The 23,741-nt window shown below is 42.6% G+C and overlaps 3 protein-coding genes and 1 non-coding gene across 11 annotated transcripts; 3 read left to right on the top strand and 1 right to left on the bottom strand.

Annotated features, from left to right (window-relative positions):
• The first annotated feature begins 340 nt into the window (after positions 1-340).
• On the top strand, positions 341-7,756 carry LOC100835205 (BRCA1-associated RING domain protein 1). 4 transcript variants are annotated; one of them, XM_024458218.1, is made up of 12 exons: positions 431-573; positions 703-2,494; positions 3,166-3,311; positions 3,724-3,867; positions 3,964-4,064; positions 4,168-4,354; positions 4,433-4,536; positions 5,507-5,602; positions 5,716-5,851; positions 6,200-6,365; positions 6,586-6,743; positions 7,135-7,756. In XM_024458218.1, the coding sequence occupies exons 2-12, from the start codon at positions 2,383-2,385 to the stop codon at positions 7,504-7,506; spliced, it is 1,722 nt and encodes a 573-aa protein (XP_024313986.1). In that variant the 5' UTR covers positions 431-573; positions 703-2,382; the 3' UTR covers positions 7,507-7,756. The 4 variants fall into 4 exon arrangements, with proteins under 4 accessions (XP_010231244.1, XP_024313986.1, XP_024313987.1 ...); XM_024458219.1 differs by having other exon boundaries at positions 5,549-5,602; XM_010232944.3 differs by having other exon boundaries at positions 3,737-3,867.
• Positions 7,757-9,630: 1,874 nt separating this feature from the next.
• Positions 9,631-19,503, bottom strand: LOC100843655 (probable NOT transcription complex subunit VIP2). Of its 4 annotated transcripts, XM_010232948.3 has the most exons (17): positions 19,347-19,503; positions 14,644-14,733; positions 14,234-14,321; positions 13,979-14,133; positions 13,851-13,887; positions 13,527-13,727; positions 12,833-13,045; positions 12,647-12,748; positions 12,083-12,168; positions 11,932-12,003; positions 11,296-11,721; positions 11,150-11,202; positions 11,033-11,074; positions 10,361-10,505; positions 10,201-10,279; positions 10,000-10,108; positions 9,631-9,919 (listed from the first exon to the last, which is right to left on the bottom strand). In XM_010232948.3, exons 2-15 carry the CDS (start codon positions 14,659-14,661, stop codon positions 10,202-10,204), a joined length of 1,716 nt encoding a protein of 571 aa, XP_010231250.1. In that variant the 5' UTR covers positions 14,662-14,733; positions 19,347-19,503; the 3' UTR covers positions 9,631-9,919; positions 10,000-10,108; position 10,201. The 4 variants fall into 4 exon arrangements, with proteins under 4 accessions (XP_010231250.1, XP_003568226.1, XP_010231248.1 ...); XM_003568178.4 differs by having other exon boundaries at positions 13,527-13,887; XM_010232946.3 differs by lacking the exon at positions 10,000-10,108 and having other exon boundaries at positions 10,150-10,279; positions 13,527-13,887.
• On the top strand, positions 14,234-14,311 carry LOC112271213. The gene has a single exon (XR_002964206.1). It is a non-coding gene; the product is annotated as a small nucleolar RNA snoR35 (small nucleolar RNA).
• Positions 19,504-19,645: 142 nt separating the features above from the next.
• Positions 19,646-22,364, top strand: LOC100843965 (protein KRTCAP2 homolog). Of its 2 annotated transcripts, none has more exons than XM_010232949.3 (5): positions 19,646-19,807; positions 19,925-20,080; positions 20,947-20,998; positions 21,081-21,147; positions 22,034-22,364. In XM_010232949.3, exons 2-5 carry the CDS (start codon positions 19,925-19,927, stop codon positions 22,122-22,124), a joined length of 366 nt encoding a protein of 121 aa, XP_010231251.1. In that variant the 5' UTR covers positions 19,646-19,807; the 3' UTR covers positions 22,125-22,364. The 2 variants fall into 2 exon arrangements, with proteins under 2 accessions (XP_010231251.1, XP_003568227.1); XM_003568179.4 differs by having other exon boundaries at positions 19,649-19,807; positions 19,911-20,080.
• Positions 22,365-23,741: the final 1,377 nt, after the last annotated feature.

Below are 23,741 nucleotides of genomic sequence, written 5' to 3' on the forward strand. Positions count from 1 at the left end.
TGCAGGAAGGGTGGAGGTTGAGGGAGAGTGAAGATGTGGGATTTTGCTAACCGTAATCGTTTGAGACAAGAGACGACGAGAGACTGGGAGAGGCAGATGATTGGATTTCGGCCATGATTCTGCAACATTTGAAGGTTTGTTTTGCAAGAAGGCTCTGACTCTGATCGATTTTTTTTAGCCAATATGGCTCGATCGATTTTTAATTTTATTAGGGGTTCTGGCTCGATCGATTGATACGACTGTTCTGACTCTGCATTTACTTCCAGCCCAGCCCAGCCCAGCCCACGGCCTGTCAAAAGTTTTAAGACCGTAGGTGGGGTAGGCAGTAGGCCGTAGGCACCGCAGACGAAAAATCCCGAGCGCCTACGAACGCACGCCGCGCGCCTGCTCGCTCGCCTTCCCCTGTCAAATCAACTCCCCTCCCCGCCTCGACCCGTCCCGTCAAGCCTCGTCCCAAACCCCCCTTTTGCCCTCTGCCGATGGAGCCCCCGAGGAGCGAGCGAGCGACGGGGGAGAGTCCGACGCTGAAGAGATCGCTCCGGACTCGGGCGCCGCCGCGGAGTGTTCTCCGAGGTATGCTTCTCCGCGAGCGCGTTTCCTTTTGTGCATTTTCACCTTGTGCTCCGTTGGATCCTATCGGACGTTCAGCCACGGACTCACGGTTATCCACACGTTCCCTCGTCGCACTCCTCTCTCCCGCAGACCCCCAGTCCCCAAGCGCCGCCTCCGCAAATCCCCAACCTGAGGAAGGATTTCTTCGTCGTGTTCGTTTTCGGCTGGATCAATAGGGGACGCTGATCTGGGGGCCTGAAACGCTTCTAGTCTCCATTGTCTTTGTCGATATGGGAGCATTTTCGTCTATGATTAAAATTTTGGTTAAAAATTACTCTATGATTTTGCCGGATGTAGTTTCAGCGTATGAGAGTTACTTTTATGAGTTAAAGAGATATAGTTTTAATATTAAGAGTTAACTTTCCATATTTTTTAATGTAATTGTGGATGTTAAAAATTACTTTTGGATTTTTAGATGTAAATGTGAATGTTAAAAGTTACTTTTAGTCTTTAGATCCTATATTATAACAGATATGGATGTACTCCCTCTGTTCCATAATTCTTGTCTCAAATTTGTTCAAAAATAGATGTGTTTATTCCTAAAAAATGTCTAGATACATGTAAGATTTTGACAAGAATTATGAAAGGGAGCGAGTAATTTTTTATTATGAAATTACATCTAATAGATCTATAGTTACTTTTGATATCAAATAAATAAGTGAAACTCTGATTTCGTTGTCTAATCAACATTTAAGTGCATCGTGTAAAATACTATGTTTATAAAGGTTTTAGATTATCCTAATCTGCTCGGACGTCTTAGAACTTTCCAATCTTTAACATCATTCTGTTAAGCACTCATTTTTCTTGTGAAAACATTGGTACGTTTCTACACGTGCAAAAATATTAGATTTCAGTTGTACTTAATGCTTAGAAGTAATAATTATCAAGTTTTCAGAGCCAAATTGTTATCTCTGTTATAGCTTAGATCTTGTTCAAGTAGGATTACAGCTTATGTAGTTATGTGAAGCACTCGGTAGACAATTTCATCTTGATGTAGTTATGCCTGTACTGAAATGTACTTTTGCTCCCTGCCCTTGCATAGTATTCTTCTGCCATAATTGTGGGCTTTGTCCCATGTTTAGTACATTAATCAGTCTGTAATTTCCAGTTCAGATGATTTCCGTCTTGTTCAATTGTTGCTGCTCCTATTTTCTATTGTTCCTACCTTATTTATAGGGTGGATGAGAGGACTTTTGCATCTACAGAGATTACTCAAAGCACATGATTTTTTGTCGCAATAGCAAGTGGTCGAACACACCAAGTTTTTCCGAGTTGAAGTGTTTGTTTTTGTAGTCTCATGTGGAACAACAGATACACTTGTTCCATTGAAGCTAACATATCACTACTTTTCTTCAGAAAGATTCTTCCAATGTAATTCTGTTGTATTCGATGAATATGGATCTTCTAGGTTTGTTTCATGTTTTAGATTTCTACCAGCATAAAACAAGTTGCATCATGTTTGGGGACAGATCTGGGGGACTAACCTACATGTTCAAAGATATAAGGAAGATGGTGAAGTTTTAATGCAACAGCTAACCTACATGTTCAAAGATATAAGGAAGATATGGTGTAGTTTTAATGCAACAGAGAAAAGACGTGTTCTTCAGGGGTTTTTTTTTCAGCTTTGATTTCTGAGAGTTTTTGGTAGAAGTAATTTTGCAGCAGATCAGTGCAAGCCTAGTACACGGATTTACTCTACAGAAAAAGACAAAGCGACGCTGGACGTGGGAGCTACCAGACGTGGAAACCTCCGTGTGGGAGCTGCCCACCATGGAACCGGCAATCATGAAGCTGTCTGAAAGTGAGCACCGCCTAAGACCAGGGAGTGCGCGCGCACTCCTTAGACGGCCCCTTTCCCAAATCTCCGAAACCTGCCGAAATGGTAACTTTGCTTCCGCGTCGATGCGTGCTAACTTCGGATGCGAGATATTCGAGGGGTTTAGTGCTCTCTCAGTGGTGCGATCTACTGCCGTTTGCATCCTCGTGGTCAGTCGAGGATATGCAACGCGCAACGGTCCGTACGTTCAACATTCCGTTTTTTCGAAATTAATGAATAGAAAGGGAGAGACAAAACTCCGAATTTTAAGATCAAGCCCAACTGATGCAATAGGAGTGCCCCACCCCGTTTTTAGATCAATCATGCAATAGGAATGTCCTAGTAGGCAAGTCTATATTAGCCAGCGTTACTGGGACGCCCCAATACGATTTTTTTTGCTGCATATGGCACCCCAAATACGTGTCGGATACCTAGTATCATTTGCAATGTCCAAACTGTTTTTCCGGATCGGAATCGGACTCCCGAATCCGTGCGGATGCTTGCACTTGTGCCCATGTTCAAGTAACACTGGTATTAGCCGAAGCATTTTCTTCCAATGGCCTTGTGTCATTTTATTTTATTTGGCTTCCAGTGCAGTCTGTTGGAATTTGAAAATGCTAGTTATGATTTATTCAAAGAGCTATTTTTTCAAAATAATACTATGCCTTTGCTCAATTAATCTAGTTATGCTCAATTATGACGAAGCTAACCTAGCGGAGTCACTTTGATGCTTGTAGGTACCAAGTCTGCTACAGATAGCAGCATGGTCAACATGGAAACAGAAACGGGTGTTGGCAATGTTGAGGTTGTTCAGCAAATTCAAATGCAGGACGAGGCTTCAACTAGACGAAGCAGCCGCCCGCCTAAATCAAGACTTGTCAAGGTACTTACTCGATTCGTTAGAACAGCTTCCATTGAGTCTCTGCACCTATCCTTTTCCTTTGGTACATTCTTCTCCATTTTCTTTTAAAACCAATAAGTTTTTCTAATGGCATAACACATATGCAAGTGCTTGACATAGCAATCACGTATATTCAACCAATAAGTTTTTGTTAATAGAACCAATAAGTTTTTTTATAGAATCATCCATTTGATAAATTACATGCATTGTGAAAATCTTATATATCTAGTTCAGATCTACGTGCAATTAGATGCATATTCAACATTCTGAGTGGCTAACTAAATTTGTTCTGTACAATAATATTGCATCACATGCAAAGGGTCCAAATAAGAAATTAGTTGTAGATGCGATTTCATCACTTTGTGTTAATGGAAGTAACACTGGAAAGCATCAGTATTCCTGTACAGAAAGCAAGGGTTCAGGGAAAAGTGGCGCGCTGGGAGACAATGAAGATGCCACTGGATCAAGGATAATGCAATCACCGATCAACTTATTTATAGATGAATGTGTTTTCTGCCATTCATTCAGAAAAAGTGAGGTAATAAACTGCCATTTGTATCTACCAAGTTACAAGTGATCTGTTGAAGTCTTCTCTGTTTTTACTCGAACTAAGAAAAGACATTTCCTATTTCAGTTTCATGGTCCGATGGTGCAATATTTAAAGGGAAGGGTAGTGTCCAGTAACAAGGGCAACCCAACAAATGCCATATATGTCCATGAGAAATGCATAAAGTGGTAAGTTTCTTATACACAACGTTCAACTCTTCATATTCCTTTTAGTTAGAATCATCACACCATTTTCAATGAAGATGCAAGTTGATACAATATTTTTGTGAAGGGCCCCAAGAGTGCGTTTCAATGGTGATACTGTTCTTAACATGAAGAAGGAAATCAGGCGTGCTTCAGGGTTGAAATGCAGCAGATGCAGTCTCCCGGGAGCAGCCCTTGGTTGTTGCATTGATAAATGCGCCAAAACCTATCATGTCCCGTGTGCACTGATGATACCTGAATGCCGCTGGGATCCTGTAAGCTTTTGAGTATACCTTGCCGTTGATTCATTTACAGACACTGATGTCCTGACATGCCTCGTTTTGATGTTGTAGGATAATCGTAATGTTTGGTGCCCCGACCATGCATCGTCTGAGGCACTGCCATGTGATGCGATGCCAATATTGGAAAGTGACATTTCTTCTTCCGACCATCACAAGTATGTGATGTTTTTTCAACCTTTTGAACAAGAGTGAATTCCATTTTTGACCCCCAAGTTTCACTCTTTTGACAGCTTTGAACCCATTTAGTGGAATTTTCATTTTTTGATCCTATTTAGCAAAACTTGTGCCAGTAATGACCCCACTTAGCAAAATTTGTGCCAATAATGACCCCATCTAATATTTTGACCCGAATCCCCTACGTCCTGAGGCAAACCCACTCACCCATCCTCAACTCTTAGCTGGATGTAGTTGTTTCAGTTATTTGCCTGTCGTTAAATCTCTGTTTCTATTAGCATGTAGTTAACTAGCTAGTTGATGTGCATGCACGACTTGGGAGGGCACGGACAAGAGGTTATTACCTTGTAAGCTTAAGATCAGTCCGTATAGGAATATGTTTCTGGTTTAGGGTTGATCTCCTAGTAGGTCTCGTATTCAGTTAGGTACTTAGAATTGGATTGCTCCTTTGCCTTGTATACGTACCCTCTAATCGATCAACCTAGAGAGATATAAAGAAAAGTATAAACAGGCTCGATATGGGCCTATAGCCATTAAATATAACCTGGGTAGCTGCTAATAATTGATTAGCTTGACTGTGATCGACGTTTTTGTACGTGCGCAGCTCACCAGAATCAATCGGCTTTGCTTAGCGTCAGCTAGCTTCGCAGAGAGGTCTTGTGTTGCCATCCTTGGTCTAACCATATGTCAGGACGGAGGTGATTCATTTCAAAAGCTTAAATGGGGTCATTAGTGGCACAAATTTTACTAAATGGGGTCAAAAAATGAAAATCTCACTAAATGGGTTCAAAGCTGTCAGAAAAGTAAAACTTGGGGGTTAAAAATGGCATTCACTCTTACATCAAATTCGTATTTATCTGGATACCCTATCTGTATTCAACCCCCTTCGAAGATGATTCCCATTGTTTGATTAATCATTATTTTTTATTCTTAATTGATCTGTTGTTCCAGCCAAGAATTAGATATTCAAGGAACTTCTGTCATTCATAACAGGGAAGATGACCAAGTAGATCAGCTGAACACCTCAAGTTCTTCCTTGCCTCAGCGGTATGTGGTCTTTCTTTACCTTTCTTGGGAGATGATGAAGAGGTTCCTGGTCAGAAGTCAATCAATATTCATTAATGTCCTTCCATGTTTTTTCACTGTTTTCATCATTACAGACAATTTTCCAACAAAGACGGGATTTCTGCCGGTTACCATAGAGAAGAAAAAGAAATAAACAAGCCTAGCACCTTAAGAAGTTGCCCTTCGGATCAATGGGTTTTGCTTGGTGCAGTTTTAAGTGAATCAGAGAAGGTAGCGTTACTAACAAACAATAACGTGAAGGTTGCCATGATACACCGTTATTTTGCACTCTTTGCTAGGAGTAGGACACACCACAAAAACATGTCTTTACTCAGTACCATTATAAAAATACAATCATTTGAACGATTAAAACGTAATTCCTAAGCCTAGAGGTGTGATATGGCAAAATTTGCCATCTTGTTTTTGTGCCTTTGGAATTTGGATAGGTAACATGTTTATGGACAAATAATGTTGCAATCCTACTTTATGAACACGTTTGCATAATATATAACTAATTTTTTAGATGATCTTTTTCCTTTTCCAACTAGTGATCAAATTGTTTGTATGTTTGTCAAGCAGGATTCCTTGAAGGAATTTGCATCACTGACTAATGCAACCGTGGTTGATAAATGGGAGAAAAATGTGACTCATGTTATTGTTGGAAGATATGGTGATGCTGAATGTAGAAGATCGTATGAGGTCCTGATGGCGATATTGTCTGGGAAATGGGTTGTCAAAGCTGGATGTTAGTATTAATTACGTCATCCTGGTTTGATTAATATGTTTTTGTATTGTTCATCTTTTTTTACTATGTCAATTGTCAAGTCCATGTTACATACTGCTTAATTTAACAAGCTGCTGGTCTATTCACATTTCTAAGTATTCATGGTCATTTAAAATCTATCCTAATTAGTGGAAAATATTATTTTATTCCTGCACTGAAGCACTTAACCTTCCTGTTTTAGGGATTGAGGATTGCCTGGGGGAGCTGATTCTAGGTCAAGAAACTTGTTTGTCGGTGCAAATTCCAGTCTCAGAAATTTCTTACGAGGTAAAATTCCTCTATGGTTCTCGCACATCAATCGATGGACCAACCAAAGGAAGGGCCAGAGCAGCTGAAGAGGTATGTATACATATCTGTTTCTGTTATAGGAAAAATTATATTTGGTGAAAACAGATTACCATGCCAGGTGATTTCTAGAGAAATTTAGATGTTGTAAATTCCAGCAGCTTTGTCTTATAAGGTTGGGTTCTAAACATATTCACATATTTTGCATCTTCACCCTACAAAGCAAGTCTTTTTTACAGTGGTAGTTTACAATCTTTTGCTTTTGAAGTGTCATTTTCCCACATGTCATGTTTTGTAGTTGCCATAAATCATGGATGCACTTGGATTATCTAAAAATTTCAATATTATAGACATACTTCCACATCATTTATGTTTTCCCATTTATACCGTGGTCTTTAGTGAGTTGTACCATTCCATGTGCATGACAAGAAAATGATGTTTGCAGGGACCGAAACTGTTCGCCGGGCTGTATTTTTGCCTCAGCGCATACTTGGACTCTCAAGACAGGGAAAACATCCAAGATCTCATAGCAGCTGCCGACGGGCAGGTACTCGAGGGAAGCAATTACGTGCACCTGTCGCGTAAGGATTTGGACAGAAATTCAGTGAAGCTATACTTCATCTACAATGGCGAGTCTCCGAAAAAGTTCACTTCAAGCTTTCTTCTTGATCTTCAAAAGGAGATGGAGGAGTGCATCCAGTACAGGGACTCTGGGGCGCAGGTGATCAGCAACTTGATGCTGTTCGACGCTATCGCGTCCTATAACACGCAGATCCTGGAACCTGCAGATCACTTGGCTTCGGATATGAGTGAGTGATTGCTGCGCTGTACCCATAGCTTTTTGCTTGTGCTAGGAGTTTGGTGGTGATGGATTGAGTGTTTGGGTGTAAACTTTGTTGTAATTTTGGTGCTGGATTGCTGGTCTAGCAGCGCAAAGAGACTTGGTGTTGGACGCTTGTTTAGCGATCTGAAGGCGCCGCCTCTTGCAAGACATTTTCATTTTGCAATGACAGTAACCCTGTTCAGGAACATCATATATATAGCTTTGGCATGGTAATCTCTCTTTCCCTCTAGCGCTCATGTACACCTCCAGCATGGTTTTGCTCCCCAGATAAAGTTTAGCAATGTCTGGTGACGTGTTGAGGCGCTGGCGTAGGGTTTGCACCCGCAAGGAGTTTGGTGGCCTTGTCATCCGCAGCCTGTTTGCTACGGCTTGGTTGGGTGCCCATGGCATCGTGGCCATATTCCAGGCGAGCACGATTATCTCATGGGGATGGGAAATCGACTTCTTTCTGGAGATCATTTGATTTGACGGTTGCGCCCTTATGCTGCATTTCCCTATTTTATTCAAAAGCATTGTCAGGTGTTCGGCGGCTGTGCATACAAGTAACAGGTTGAGAAAAAACTTAACACCCCCAGCTAATTACAGCCGTGGAAATTGTCGGAGGATAAGGAGGAGATATAATAACCTCTTGTAGTATGCAATGTTTGGTTATGGACGAGGGTTTTTGATCGGGGATTTGGAGGATGAGTTGGTCAACCTCAATGGCTATTCCCTTACAAATGTTGCCACTGATAATTGTTATTTTAGATGGCCACCAATTTAGCTATCTCACGATGAGGATGTACAATTTGTCCGGAGAATGGATTTGCAGAAAATTCCGAAGGTGATAGCACACACTACACCTTTGGGTCCGAAATAGATATCCTCTCGCCATGCACCAAGGTTTTCCCCGTGAAAAAGAAGAATGAACTAGTATCTAGCATCTGATATTTTGACATATTTTACCTTTGCAGATTGTAGTTTGCTACCCAACATGCAAAGCACACTTTAAGGGGATGCACTACTGTTTTGGACACGTGAATTTTGTGAACCTGGGTTCATCAAACTGACGAATTAATGTCTCTGTCAGTGCGAACTGTTTATCAGACTATCAGATTCTTATCTCCTGACTTTCAAACTATCTACTCATCGTACATTCGCTACCTATTAGCTCGAAGCACAAAGGTGTCTCTATTAGGCCCTCCACGGTGTAGGCCAAATACCGGTGCCAAATTCACTTTTACTCATTTCGCGCATCGGTGCCTTCCGTTGCCTGATCGGTGCCAGAGAAAAAACCGTGGGAACCAGAACAACTAGTTTGTTTCGATGCCCGAACTCTGCCCCAAATAAAATACTAATTTTGCACAACTGCCAACTCCGCCTTCCTCCTTGAACCAGAACTGTCTCAGCTCTGCCCAACACCTCGCCCCGCATCGAGCTGACTCGCGCCGCCTCGGAGCAGCCACATCGGACTGCCGCGTCTCGGCTCCGCCTAGAGGACCCCGCCGACGCCGCGCATCGCTTCCGCACAGAACTTGGGGGGAGGCCGCGCACATCGCCACCGGACACCGCGCCTCGGCTTCGCCCAGCACCTCGCCCCCATATCGATCTGCCTCGAAGCTGCTGCTACGAACTGCCTCGCCGACGCCTCGTCGCCGCCGCATAGACTTGCATGTTTCCTCCACATCGAGCTCCCTCGCCGACGAGCCGCCGCATCGATCTGCATGCCTACCTCACCGCCGTGTGCTCAGTCCGAGTCCACCTGATGTTGAATCGGGAAGAAATGGAAAGAAACGAGAGAAAATGTATGAGATTTGTTGGATCTTTCTCTGACAAGTCGATCAATTTTATTCAGTGTGGGTCCTATTATTTTCAGGGGCCAAATAATAACGTTGTGCAGAAGAAATGGAAAGAAACGAGAGAAAATGTATGAGATTTGTTGGATCTTTCTCTGACAAGTGGATCTAGGTCCTATTATTTTCAAGGGCCAAATAATAACGTTGTGCGATCGGTGGCTCAACGAATTTTCTAGGCATCGATATGAGGTGGCGTTCTTTTGTCAGATATCGGGCATCAATACGTTTATGGAGGGCCTTACTACCTCCATCCCAAAATAAGTGACGGAGTACTGATTTTTTACTTCCCAGGCCATCATAACGAGGGGCAGATTCTAATTCCCAAGTACCAGTAACTCACTTTTAATGAACGAACGAGAACTAGTACAAGCCTGAGTTTTACAAAGGCTAGAAGACCCAAGTCGTTTACATTAAAAGATATCAAATCGATCCTATTGGTTTCCGCACAGCCAACGAATTATGAGGCCCGCTTTCCTCAGCTACATGTCTAAAGCTACGAACGGGGCCACCAACCAACACAGGAGCCCCATTTTCCGCACAGCACCCATGTCCTGTTCAGATGAAATGAAAATTAGCACTACTGTAAATATAATCTAGACGAAAAGAAAATACAGTTTTCAAATGCACTTACAGAATCAATTTGGACAAATCTACTCCACCTATATTCTATAGTAATAACAGATACTGATCCGACCGAAGAAAATCAACATCCTAAATGCGGGAGAAGGATAGTGCACTGGCTGCAAGTGCAAATTAGTATGTCAGAGAAAAGCAGACCTACATATATGGAGTTACAATAACTTGAATCGAAGGCCAGACTCCACATCCTGACCTTATAATCTAACGCTCTGGCTGGAGGTAGGGAGGACAGGTCTCTTCTCTACTGATTCATATTGGAGAACAAAGTTGTCCTGCAAATCAACAAAATGCTCAGATTACTTCTCCCGCTGCGCAATCAGGATATAAAGTCTCAGTTTTATTTATGATGAAACCTTTTGAATAGTATCCCAAATGTTTGGATCAAAGTAAATGTAGGACCCTCGTTCATAACTTGCAGTTTTGACAAGAGGTGCCACATTTGGAGTTCTTGTGAGCCACACACGGTACTCTCTGTGGTACAACCACCCTTTATTGTATCTGTCAAAAGTGGAATCAGTAAGTCATCTGACATATCAAGCCATTTTGACCGGAAGCAACAGAAAATTGAGAAAATAATTTATAGCATAAAATGGTGAATAAACAAGTAATATTGCTATATATAAGATAGGTCAGAAAGAATGACTAGACTGTCAAGAGTAGCCCATAAATGGCATCATGAATTTCTCAGGTGTAATTCCATCAGTAGGAGTCTAGTAGATAAGAAATTTGGATCAAGATAGAATGACAGAATGATCAGTGGCAGGCAATCGTGTATAGGGTGCATGGATTAGTTCTCAAGACAAAAAAGGAAGAGCAGACACATCAATATGGCCAACAATAGTATAGGGTGCGTTAACAGCAGATACTGAAAGTCCACTAAAACAGTAAAAAAAGAAACAAAAGCTGAACAGAAAAAAAAGCAGTTCAAGGAATACAGAATCAATGCATCTGGGCATAATAAAGGAGATCCAATAGGTAAAAAAATTATTATGCTGAGATACAAAAGATTGCTGGTTTATGCTTACAGTTCATTCGCAGCATATAACTGAGAAACATCCTTTGGCATACTGCACAAAGAACAAAGTCAAAAAATGCATAGGCCAGTAATACTACATGTTCACAGTTGATTGAACTCAATATACCTGTAGAATATGTAGAATAATGTCATGGGGTGAAACTTTGTGAAATTCAATGGCTGTAGAGGGAGGGAAAAAGAAATGCAATGTCAGGGTTCAGGAGGCTACAGGTAAACCAAATGTACTGCTAAACCAAATGTTAAGCAGCTTACTTGCAGCGCTGGAGGTTGCTCAGCAGAGAAACAAGCTGGGATTTGAAAATCAGGTTCTCCTTTAGCTGGCTCATTTGACCATGGAGAGCCAAAGGTCTTGTAAAGATTATCTGGAGAATTCAAACTCAGCCCTAGTGTTGTCAAATCAATCCCTAAAGCAAGAGAAGTTGGTCCAGGCTCTTTCATTTTAATCACACTCAACAATCCAAGTAAAGTATATGGGTCTGGCGCAGTCTGTGTTCCCTGAACAGACTTCAGACTCTGATCCTTATAGGACTGTGGGGCTGACGAGGTCTGCAACCTAATCGAACTTTGAGTCTGCGGTTGATTGTATTGCTGGATAAGCTGCTCATAAGACCCCGAATTAGAAGACGGACTTGGAGAATTTGTCGGCCTTAGTCCGATATTGTCAAGCCCATTCTGAACCTAGTAAACACAAATCAGATAGTGAACAATGCAGTCAAAAAGTTTAGCAGGCACTATATATCAAACTTTTGGTAGGGGGTTCTCATATAGTTTCCCATTAAAAAAAGGTAAATAAAGAAATGAGGTGTGAACCCAAGTTAAAAGGGTGGTGTGTTACTTCAATCTCAGCTATTTGCTCATGATGCAAAAATAAAATGGCAGGACCATTACCGAATTAGCATTCTGCTGCTGTTGGCGGGCTGGATAGCTACCACCCAAATTGAAGCCAGATGATTTACCCATCTGCAAAATCACATTGGGAACTTAAGAATAAGAAGGCATAGGTAACCTGGGAAGGAAACAATTAAAAAAATGAACTCACAAGATTATTCTGTGATTGGATCATATTTGCATTCTCATGAAAGTGGTCCTTGTGATGCAAATCCATACCATAATCGGAGGAGCTACCTTATATTCGAAAGAAAAATATCATAAGGTAATATCCAGAAAAGAAAAGAATGGGTTAACGCCAAAAATAATCAACAGAAAAGATCATGATAGGGACATCTCCTGTGATCTGAATTTTGCTCAACAACTTCGACAGAACAAATTGCAACAAATTTGATTGTCAATAACTGATGAAAGCATATCGATGATGTCAATTAACCCCACTTGCAAGAAAAGGATAAACACATGCAAAATGAAGAATTAAGAAGAGGATTAGGACCATGAAATGTGGTTAAGACTTGACAAGATATGAAACAATATCTAGTATGCTGCAATGCTGACTGTCTACATTGGCTATGGAACTGTCCATATAACATCAATAAGTAACAAAATGCAAGAGAAAAGGCTAAAAAACAAACAAGAAACAGATGGTCAGTTTCATTCAGATTTAGAGTTGTCCACTACATGCATAATGAGACTAGTAATGGTGAACACGGACCTTTATATCCTGGTAAAGCAGGAAAATCTTCATTTTGAATGCTGAATTCCTGGCTTTGCTGCACGATGGTATTCACACTGACTGCTTGCTTTCGCAGCGACCCTTTCAAGGTACAGAAATAAGAAGACTTAACCTAATATTATCTAAACACTAAAGAGTGGAAATTTTGTTAGTGTTGTAGAGTACCATATTGCCCTTGACCACCTCCGGCAGAATTAGGACGCCCTGTTAATTGGGGAAAATCATTTATGTCAAACGGGGAATTGTCACCGGAGTTTCCGTCATGTAGCATTCCTGAAGAACCTAAAGAACTGTTTCCTGCTTGCACTTGGTTCTGAGATAGTGTTCCTCCAGGTGTTGTATAAGAACCCCCAAGCATGTTCATGAACTGTGGTGATGCTGGTGCGGAAGGAAATAAACAAAGTCAAACATGAACTACAAAACTAGAAACCTATTAGGCAATTACCCACACACTTTGCACCACAAAAAAAAATCCAAGCTCTTAACAAACACATTATACATTTTAGTTGGTTCCATTGGTCATCATATAAACTAGTGTTTGCAGCCAAGGTAGATGACCTCGATGCAGTGGCACTGATTTATAAATATGATGGCTGAACACTGAGTTCCCGTGCCATTTTCCAATCAAATTGAACCATGTTAAAGTTTGATCCATCAATAATTGAAAGAGTATTCCATTCTCCTTCATCCACCCTTGTACCCAATCGTTTACTTTCATATGATTGACAATGTACTCTACAAAATCACTTCACTATTCAGTAAGTAAGAAAGAAAATATGAGAATAGATACACATGGATTCAGCAAAGAAAAACGGAATGTTCATAATAACAAATAAAGATTAACATTTTAACCATATACCTTGATGTATACTACTCATTCGGTTGGATCCTGGGATACTAACAGCCCCACCTCCAGAATTGCCGCTCAAATTCATACGGGGTGCAATACCAGGCATAGACAGCCCTGCAGAGCTTATGCTTCGCCCAATACTGCTGCCACCCACTATATTTCCAACGGAATTTGTTATTCGTGGGCCTAGATTTCCCAAAACTGAAGAAGCTGTCAACCCAGGAGCAGAATTTCGGTTACCAACATTAGCCAAGCTTGAGGATAAACGATGTACTGAACCACCAATAGCATTCATGTCACTACTAAATACAGGATTCCCCCCAACATTCATACCTCCTCTGTTGCTGATACCAGAATGCCCATGAGGAATCTACAGAGTAGGCAAAAAAAAAGAGTCAACTGATAGAGCACTAAGCATGGATAGGAAAAGGGTGTGAGCTGTGAAAGAGGTGGAAAAACACCTGAGACATGGATGCTGGAAGGTTATTTGAGGGAAATCGGCCACCAGAAATATTACCGCCAGGTTGTTGCACGCCTGGGGATGGGCTACCAATCAATGAAGAATTCCTTGGTGCTACTGATGCGAGATTGAGATTTCCGTGGATATTATGCAAACCTTCCAAGCAGTTCAAAGAGTTAGATTTACAAGAAAAACAGGACTTTGCAACATGGGTTATTCGAGTAACAAAATAAAGTGTCTGAAAAAAATTACTAACCAGAGTGATGGAAACCAGGAAATGATCCAGACTGACCAGAAAAGGTTGATGCAAATTGCCTCCCTGTTGAATCCCCACTAATATTTGACTGCAAAAGGTAACAATAAACAGAAGACAAACAGAAGACCTTTTAAAAACATAGCTACCCTTGTCATCACAACTCAAAAGTGCACTGAGTAGCCTTCAAGAAATAAGACAAAAAGAACTTTGAGCCCAATTTAGAAAAAATTTAGTGTACACTTTGTGAGGGAACTAAGCAAGGAGAAAATAGCATAAAAAATACCACTTCCAAAAAAGGACAAGTTATATGAGTCACCATATCAGAAAAAGTGGAGTATGCTGATTTACTGTATGAAAAAAGCAAATAAAAAAAGCATAACTACATCAAGTTAGGAAGCATAAAAGCATACATTCAGAGATCCCGACATTGTGATGATGCCCAAAGGCGAGCAAGTCAATGCTACTCCAGTATCCCCTAACCGAGTGATAAGCAATCCAATCTGGAGTCCAAGAAGAGAAAATACATGTGTAAGTGATTTATATCGCAGGCCCTTCCAGAAGAGCAGGATACTTGACAATGAAACAAAATGGAAAGGATTGCATGGCTACACACAACGCAGGACCCAGAGTTGATCTAGATTCAAACACCAACTAGTTAGAAAGATTAGAGGTGTATTTGGATTTACTGCTGCAATAGGTTATTGTGAGAAGCAAAGCATATGTAGATCATGGAAATTATTATTTGCCATGCATACCAATCTAATATAGTTACTCGGTGCATTCATTCGGGCGGGCTTTTGGTTTTAACCGAAAATTTGGCTTCTGGAAAATTCGGTTAAGTAACAAATGCCAACCAAAATTTACACGAAAAATCATGAAACCAGAAATTCAGTTAACCAAGAATTCAGGTTTGGTTTTTAGTTAAACAGAAATTTATGCAACATCAACCAGTGTGATAAAGGAAAAGAATCACCAAATAAAGTTGGAATTGCCATAGGAAGACACCAAGCATTCAATTGCAACCATTGAACTCAAAAACAAAAGTGACCAGACCACGCTTAGAACCAAAGACGCAAGTATTCAAGCAAACATTGCAAAATCAAGAGAGATGGCATGCACATCGCAAGATTTCTCACTTTCCGGTGTTGTCCCTCTCTCACCCACCCCCTCGCGCCGCCTTGATGCACGGTGATCTCCGATCCGGGATGGTGTCGCTGGCTGTAGGAGCCCTGGAGGCTGAAGCTGTGAGGAATGGATGGAAAGGAGGAGAGGAAGAAGAGATGCCACCGGGCACGAGCCGCCAAGAGGGTCAATATATAGAGCTGCGGGCGCTAGGCGGCTAGGGTTTGTGGTCTTGCCGCAAGGTTAAGTAAACGGGCATGCACCTATCTGCCTGAATCACTAAAGTGGGCATCGCATTGGGCCTTGATGGGCTTAGCCTCTTATGTAGCTTGGCCATGCACTTGTGCAATATAATTTGGGGCAGTCATGAAGAACAAAATACCACATTGCAAAACAGACGAAAATCGTTTTGGTGGCATGATCTGTTAGGTTTTCTTCCTATCTTCAAAGAAACCTCTCGGTGTCTTCTCGGCAATGGGTCCTCCATCTCCTTCTGGAAGGGGGATAGCTTCTCTACCTGTTTTCCAAGAATTTTCTCCTTTGCCACAGATAAGGAGAGCTCTCTTCACGGTTTTCTGTCCTCAGAGGACATCTTCGATCTCTTTTCTCTGCACCTCTAGGATGGTGCTTTCCTGGAGCTCCACCTTATAAAGGGCATCATTGCCTCCACTCATTAGGATGGGGACAATTATCTTTGGCTCAGTATCTGGGGCAACGGCTCCTTCTCCTCTAAGCTATTTTACGAGCGCTATTTCACCTCTCTTTGTCGTTCTAGGGGTCTCACATGGATTTCGAAGAGCAAGTGCGTACCCAGGCTCAAAGGTTTTTGTACGCTTGATCAGCTCAACAGTAGGGACATGATGGATCGAAAGCATTGTAATAGGGATGGCTTGCTGGGTTGCATCTTTTGCAACAGTTCAGGTAGGAAAACTAGGGATCACCTGTTCTTCGACTGCTCCTTCACTTGTGCCAGATCAGCATTTTTATTATGACGGCTTGGCAAATTTGGAAGCAGAGAAATGTGTTTGTCTTCAAACATTCTGTGCCCAGTCAGGCCTCCTGGTTTTCCCATTTCCAAGAAGACCTTCGTATTCAAAGCATCAGGTTTAGAGAAGGCTCTAGGACTGGTCTGTAAGACTGGCTAGTGGCGCTGGGCACAGGACCTGCCTTAGCTCTTTGTTGTACCTCTCCTAGTCTCCTCGCATTTTTGCTTCCCCCCACCCCACCCACCCACCCCGCTTCACTTGTAAGCTGTTTACAATATTAATATATGCACACACTGTCGGAGCCTCTCCTACAGTTTTTATTTTAAAAAAAAACAGAAGAAAATACTGTGAAGAAGATAAGACAATACTCATGGCAGGAAAATCACGAGAACCAATCTACAATCCATGAGGGTGTGCACAACCTTCAGGGCCAGCTTGGTTTTATTAGAACATACAGTTAAAATTTTGAGACCTAAATTGACAAGCAAAAAGAGTAGGCAGATTAATGCAAAGGATAACGCATGATTACCTATAGACCTGTGCATGGGCGGCTTGGCCCAGCCCGATGTCCAGGGCTGGGCTCGGGCTTCACTTCTGTGCCTGAAGCCCGGCCCGAAAGCCCCGTAGGAGTAAAAAAATTGTTGCATAAACAGGTATAGAAACTCATTTCTTTATCCAAAGTCGATTAAATTAATATTTTTTAATAGGAAAAGTCCGTTTTTTGGGTTTCGGGCCAGGCCGGGCCCAGGCTTGGGGTTTTAGGGTCAGGCTTTGTGAAGCCTGGCTCGGGCTATGCCCAGGGACCTAATTAGTTACACTTACCAAAAAGCTACTAGGTAATTTAGTAAGTTCTACAAGGGAAACATACATTTCTAAACGATTACAAAACATATTTAGGCGGAGAAAGTAATCATCAGAAAGAAAAATACTATACCCAACACCATGACTAGAACTTGCAACCTGCCAAAGTCTAGGATTAACCTCCACAACCTTAGAGCACAGACTTTGTTACGTTCGGATGGCTCAGAGGGCCTTCATATTTATGGGCCTCCAGACTAAATATACAGTTCTAAATATGAAAAATATCTCTTGATTTAGCATGAGATGCAGACTTGAGCCTTTCCAAAATGGCTAGCCTACTTCCAGAAATAGATGGCTGGGAACAAAACAATGAAGAATCTACGAGGGAACTTCTACAGGCCAGCATGTGGGCCTCTTCAACCAAGGGTCTGGATCTTGTGTTTGACCAGGTTTAGTAAATAACTACAGCGAGATTGGAGAGTCACATTAATAATGGAGGTGGTAAACCTCATTGTATTAAACGAGAGAGAGAAAAGGGGGACGGTGCCAAAAACTCCCACATTTGAACGTCAAACTGTTAGTTTGGTAGGGTCTGCCTGTACTATCACAGGCACATTCAAACACTCATGCTCCTTCCCACTGATCGTGTGGTTTGAAGCATACCCAAAATGTGAATGTTACTGAGGGAATGAATCCATTGAAACTTTTTATCAACACCCTCTAGTACCCAGTTTGTGTGATCTCAAATCATCTTGGCTGTCCCTCTTTTTTTATTGAAGTACATAAAGCGAGGGAAATGCTTTCTACATTCATTAGTTCACTGCCTGTTCTTCCTTCTTCTACAACCATCAGTTTTGAGTAGGTTAACTGCAAAAGCATGATCATGCATATGTATAAAGTTAACTGCAGTTCAAATGTCACTTATTATGGTTACAAGTACAAGCTACCATTTGTGTACTGCATGTTTAAATTAAAGTAATTAAGTACCTATATGTTAACTGGAATAGATATACTGTAGATCATGCTTGGTTTCGAGCCTAAAATTCATACTAATTGACAACATACAAGATACATATAATTTTACAACGATCAGTACAAAAGAAACAATAAATTATATACTTACATAAACTCCAAATATATTTTCTCAGATAGGTAGACAATGGATTGTTGAAAATAAGAGTATATTAGACCATTATTAAACAGGGTCATATGAATTAGAAAATAGCAACCTTTTGTACTTTTGTCTTGTTGTCACATGCTTTGCATGATGAGATACAATAAATGCAACATTTCCAACAAAAAACGGAGATAGAAATATTTTTGCACCAGTGAAGATAGGAATGTCACATGATTTTTCTACTTTGTTGTCAATCTTATCTTCCAATAGAAGATAGAAATATTTTTGCACCAATATCTGAAATCTGAAGCGACGCCTACAAGAACCCCATGACGTATAGTGTTCGGAACTATGAATCTAATTACTAGATAATAATGCACGGTCACAGTAATGTATGAACAGACGAAAAAATTGTTGGATTATACATGGACAGCACAAATGTTGGTAAGTCTATGATTACATCCCTAGAAATTTAGCAAGCATGCCGAGGTTTTATTGCCCTGCCTTGGTGAAAGATAACACTGGGAGTATGATGCTCTAATTGGCGAAAAGCCCCAACTAGAAGAATTGTGGCAACAACTAGAGCAGGGCAATACATACCCACCTTGCCCAAGTTCATGTGCGATGTGAACCCACACAAAAAAAGCTCACGGAGCCTACTTACTCAATCAAAGCAATCGCGAACATACCTAACTACAACTCTTCCACCACAAACACAATAAACACAATCGTAGACTATGCAACAGGCTGCTGGCAAAACCAGAAGCACTAGGCAGCTTCGAGTTGATAGTATCCGGTTCCAAAATTCACGTATGTTCGTTCCAACAGCAACACCAACCAGCGCCCACTTCCAATGTACAAAAAGCGAGCGGCAAAATCGAATCTAAAACTCCAGGCGACTGGGAACTCGAAAGCCACTCCGTCCCCTTACGAAGCCACCGCCGACCGCGAGACCAGACGCCACGGATCCCAAAGCCAGCAAACCCCCGCCCCGCTCGCACGGCGGCCGCTCATTATCCTACCCACGGGAAGGGGAGGAAGGAAAGGGTTCTAGTAGAGGGTTCTAGCGAGGGGTGTGGAGAGAGACCTGAGGAAGTGACCGGGGACGAGGCCCCGCGCGCGGATCTCCCTGCGTCGAGGCGTCGCGGCGGAGACGGTGGAGAGAAGAGGAGGAGCAGCAGCAGCACGAGTACGACCGGCCGGGGGAAGGGAAGAGAAGGGAATTGGGGCGGTGCTGCCTGCGTCTCCACCTAATCGGGCCGTAACTAACAAACCAGCCCAACTATATTCAGCCTATTTACGGCCCGTCAATAAGTCCAACCGAGTTCCAAAAAGCCCACCAGGAACTCCTTGGGCTATCGGCCCAACACGGTATCTTCGTCTTCCATGGGGCGAGGCGACCACAACTCGGCGGCGTAGATCTCATCACTCACCCTCGCGAGACCGGGCACGGACTGCGGAAGGGAAGAAGCAGCAGCGCAAAAACCCTACTGCCTCTGGCCCGCCCTTGGAGGGGCCATCTCTCCTCAGATCTCCGATCCGATCCGGGTGAGCCGAGCCATCATCATCTTCCGCTGTCCTGTGTGCTCCGATTAGTCTCCTGGTCTTGGTTGTGAGGTTGTTGATTTGATTTTTGTTTTGGTCATTGGAGATCTGGTGTTGCAGATGGCGGGCACGGGGCGGTCGATGCTGCTGTCGCTGCTCCTGTTCGCGGTGACGCTGTCGCTGCTGGAGATGTACCGGGGCAGCTTCGCCTCGTCGGAGCTCATGACCATCGCCGGCGGATTCATCAGCTCCCTCCTCTTCCTCCTCCTCCTCACCGTGCGTCACCCTCTAATCCCTTGCTACTTCTAATTTTTCGGTGGAGAAGCCATCTTTGTAGTTCGTCCCCCTGGTTCGTTAAATTGAAGTGATTGAAGCGGTAGAAACATGGTACTTTCAGCTAGGTAACCCAATCGATAGTGCAATGACATGTTGAGTTGTAGCATTGAGGGCAAAGGGGAACATGATCTGCAAATATTCTCGTATTTGCAATTGTGACGTTCAGCAGTGAACGTTAGAAATCCAGTGAACGTGTCATCTCGTTGCTTGTTTCTTGAAGTTTTACAAGTTCTTCAGCTTCAGTTCTCAGGAATGGAGTAGCTTCTCACTTCGCTTTGGTGGTACAAATATACCCTTTGATTTGAAACATGCATTGCTCTACTGTATAGGCTAAGTTGCTTCTTGATGCCTGAAAGCTGGAGCCGTGGTACGCCTTAGTTGTGCCTTTGTGGTTGCTGTTTTCTACATATCAAAACCATGGAAGCACAAAATAACACCTCATTTTTTGCATTGGAATTGACTCTGGTCAATAGAAACCCTGGACAACAGATATCTCCTGAGCCCTGAAAGCTCCTCAGATGGGCATAGCTTCTCGATACAGTTGTTGCTATCCAATTATTAGAGAAGTCATCTTTAAAATGCGATGCGTGCCCAAATTTGCTTTCTGAAACAAAGTTGCACAATACGACCAGACTATCAGCAAGGAGAAAACATAGTGAATCTAGCACATAAAACAGCAGTAAGCAGGTGGTGCATGTATTTCATGAATACCTTTTGACTTTAGTGGCTTTGTGTTAAAAGATCGATGAGTAGCGCTGTCTGTTAATTTGCTGTGTCGGATGTGCTAACTGTATCATATTTTGCAGTTTATTGGGAACTACCAAGAAGCTAGTGGCATTAAAACTGGCTGGGGTGCAGGTACACACATCGTATTCATTTCCATGGTTTCCTAACTTTTTACTTTGCACTGTATGTCATCACTGCTGTTCTTTCTTTACAGTTGTTGTGGCAGAACTTGTTGCTCTCATTGTAGCTGGCACTGTTCACCGTGTTTGTATCACAACATGGTATACCACCTTTAACATACCTTTACTGATTTTTTTGTAAAAGTACTTATTGCTTATTTGGTTGGTTGTAAAATTATGTTCACTTCTTGGGTGGAGAGGAATGGAAATACTCCCAATATTTATTGTCTGTAACCACATATAAAGGATCTATTTCTTGTGTCTCCAGAGGAGAGATGGTAGTGAAAGTTAACAACCTTACACAAAATTGAATGGGTTGTTGGCCTGTTGCTAGAAAATATTAGAATTGTTACCGTAGGTTCTTGCATGCTGCACAAAACTGTAATTCATCATGCAATATTCTCCATAACTGCATTGCAATCTGTCTATTGCATAATATTTGTTCCTGACAGAAATTTAAAGATGTATTATTAGCACCTGAGTGAAATCCATCTCTATAAAATATCGAATTAGTGGTCCATCTAGACCCTGTCTGGTTTAGAAGAGTGATTGATGTCTTCTCTGGCTAGTTGGAAATTTTCAGTCACCTAACAATCATGACTGGAGAGAACTAACGTTATTTAATTAATCACATGTTTAGGTATGTGAAAATATTAGCTCCAATCCACCATGGTGTTGACACAGCATTGTATGGTGCTCGTGTGTTATTGACAATCTGGTAGAACTTGTGAAGATGCATAGCTTATATTACTATGGTACGCGACGAAGCGGCATTCTCCTTGTGTTCGTGTGTTTGACACATTAAGCAGAATGTCGTACAAGGTTTGGTGGAACCTCATATAATGGCAGTGACTACTTCTGTAGTAGATCTAGCAGAGATAGAAACCATTTAATAAACTGTAGCTCTGTTTTTTGGTCCTGTGCTCTTTCATAGCATTTTCTGATCCTTATGAACTGACTGGTACTTTTCCTCTCCTCTTTACCGCAGCTTCCTATTCTCTGTTGGATTACTTTATGAGGTTGACAAGCTCTCCGGGATGATTCTTGCAAGGAGCGAGTCTAAAGCGAGGCGGTACTGAGCACATATATTTATGTATGATTGACTTATTTTGTAGATCAAATGAAAAACTAATATCCACACCCTCCATCAGACTTCCCAACCCATTTAGCTGTTTTTCCGCAAAGGCATATAGAACTCGGACTCTGGGTACCACCCGTGTTTGCTGAGATGGCACATTTTGATTTTCCATCTAATCACAATGTTGTTGACTAGGTAAATTCCCTTTTGCCAATTCCCCATTGACCCATGGATTATTTTCTTTCACAGCGTTTAACCCTCGCCTGGTTAGTGAGGATTCTGTTTTTTTTTTACAGTTTGTCAGTGGACCACGCTGAGGTTTTTTCTTGTGTGACCGCACGACACGAACCATGAAACTGTCAAAACGAAACCCTTAGATTTTGTTATCCTCCATGGATTGTGCTTGCGCATGTGGAACGAACGTCTGCCATGACGGTGGCCGACCTGCTCCCCATGCGACTTCGCAGGCAGCCCTATAGATTTTGCTGCCACGCAGGCGCCGTGAAAATCCAAAAGTTTTACTACTTAATGCTGAAGCGCCGGCGTCTCTCCAAAATGCGGGAGACGCGCCGGCCCGGTCTGGTGGCCGGCCGGCGATCCAGAGCAGCTCTTGTCGGCACTTCGCGTGCGTCACTAGGCTTGAGTGAGTGGGATATCGGCATAGCGCGTGCATGGATGCAGGCTGCAATTCTCTGGCCAGGAGCAGTTCGTTGACCGGGGCTGGCTGGCTCATGCGCACGCCCATTCTCTGCCGCAACTTGCAGGCCGCCTTCGCATTGCTAGAGATCGCATTCCTCCGATAGTTACGCCTCTGGCTCTGTAGTCTGTACTCTGTACCATGTACTCCGCTATGCCATCCGGTTCCAGTGTCCCTCCACTGTTCCAATCAGAGACCCGGCAGGGAAGTCGCCGTCCCCGTCGCCATCATCCACTACACCACGAGGAGTATTATTATCTCCAGCCCACGAGCTTAAACAACGCAAAACCTATAGTAGTGGTAGTGGTACGGCTGAACGACGGACGGTCCCCTCCCACCCGATCGATGGGCCAATCTTGCATGACTCCTTCACGATGTAATTCACGAACCTGATAGGTTGAGAAGAGAAAGAAGCATTCATGTCCCTTTGCCGTTAGATAGAGCCCTTAAATTGTCAACTGCACCGCGGACGCTGTACCCTGACCCCGCTGATGTTTTCCTCTGGATAAACTAAGCCCAAGTGAGGACGCACGCAATCAAGACGTTGGTTGGAATTGTTGGATTAGGCTAAATGGACGGGTTCAATTCAAGCGCCCGAAAAGAAGGGCAAATTAAGACGATCGATGGCAACGCGCGAATGAAGCGATCGATCGGAACGGAGCTGGAACCGGGTGTCCGGCGGCGATGGCTACTTGCCACCAACAGTCGTCTCGGCCGGGATTAAAAAAACCAACTACTGCTACTTTTAAAAGCATAACTACTTTTTTTAAGAAATGTGCTGGGTATTCGGTCGTAACTAGTACTATTGGCGTTTAGTCGTGAGCCTCTGCATCGGCAGATTGGCTGATCCGCAGTCGGCTCTCTCTTTCCTCGATTTCCTTTCCTCCCCCCGCCGTTCGGTTTGACCAAAATGGTGCAGTG

Source organism: Brachypodium distachyon, chromosome 2 (assembly GCF_000005505.3).
Source record: "Brachypodium distachyon strain Bd21 chromosome 2, Brachypodium_distachyon_v3.0, whole genome shotgun sequence".
In the NCBI taxonomy this organism is placed as follows: domain Eukaryota; kingdom Viridiplantae; phylum Streptophyta; class Magnoliopsida; order Poales; family Poaceae; genus Brachypodium; species Brachypodium distachyon.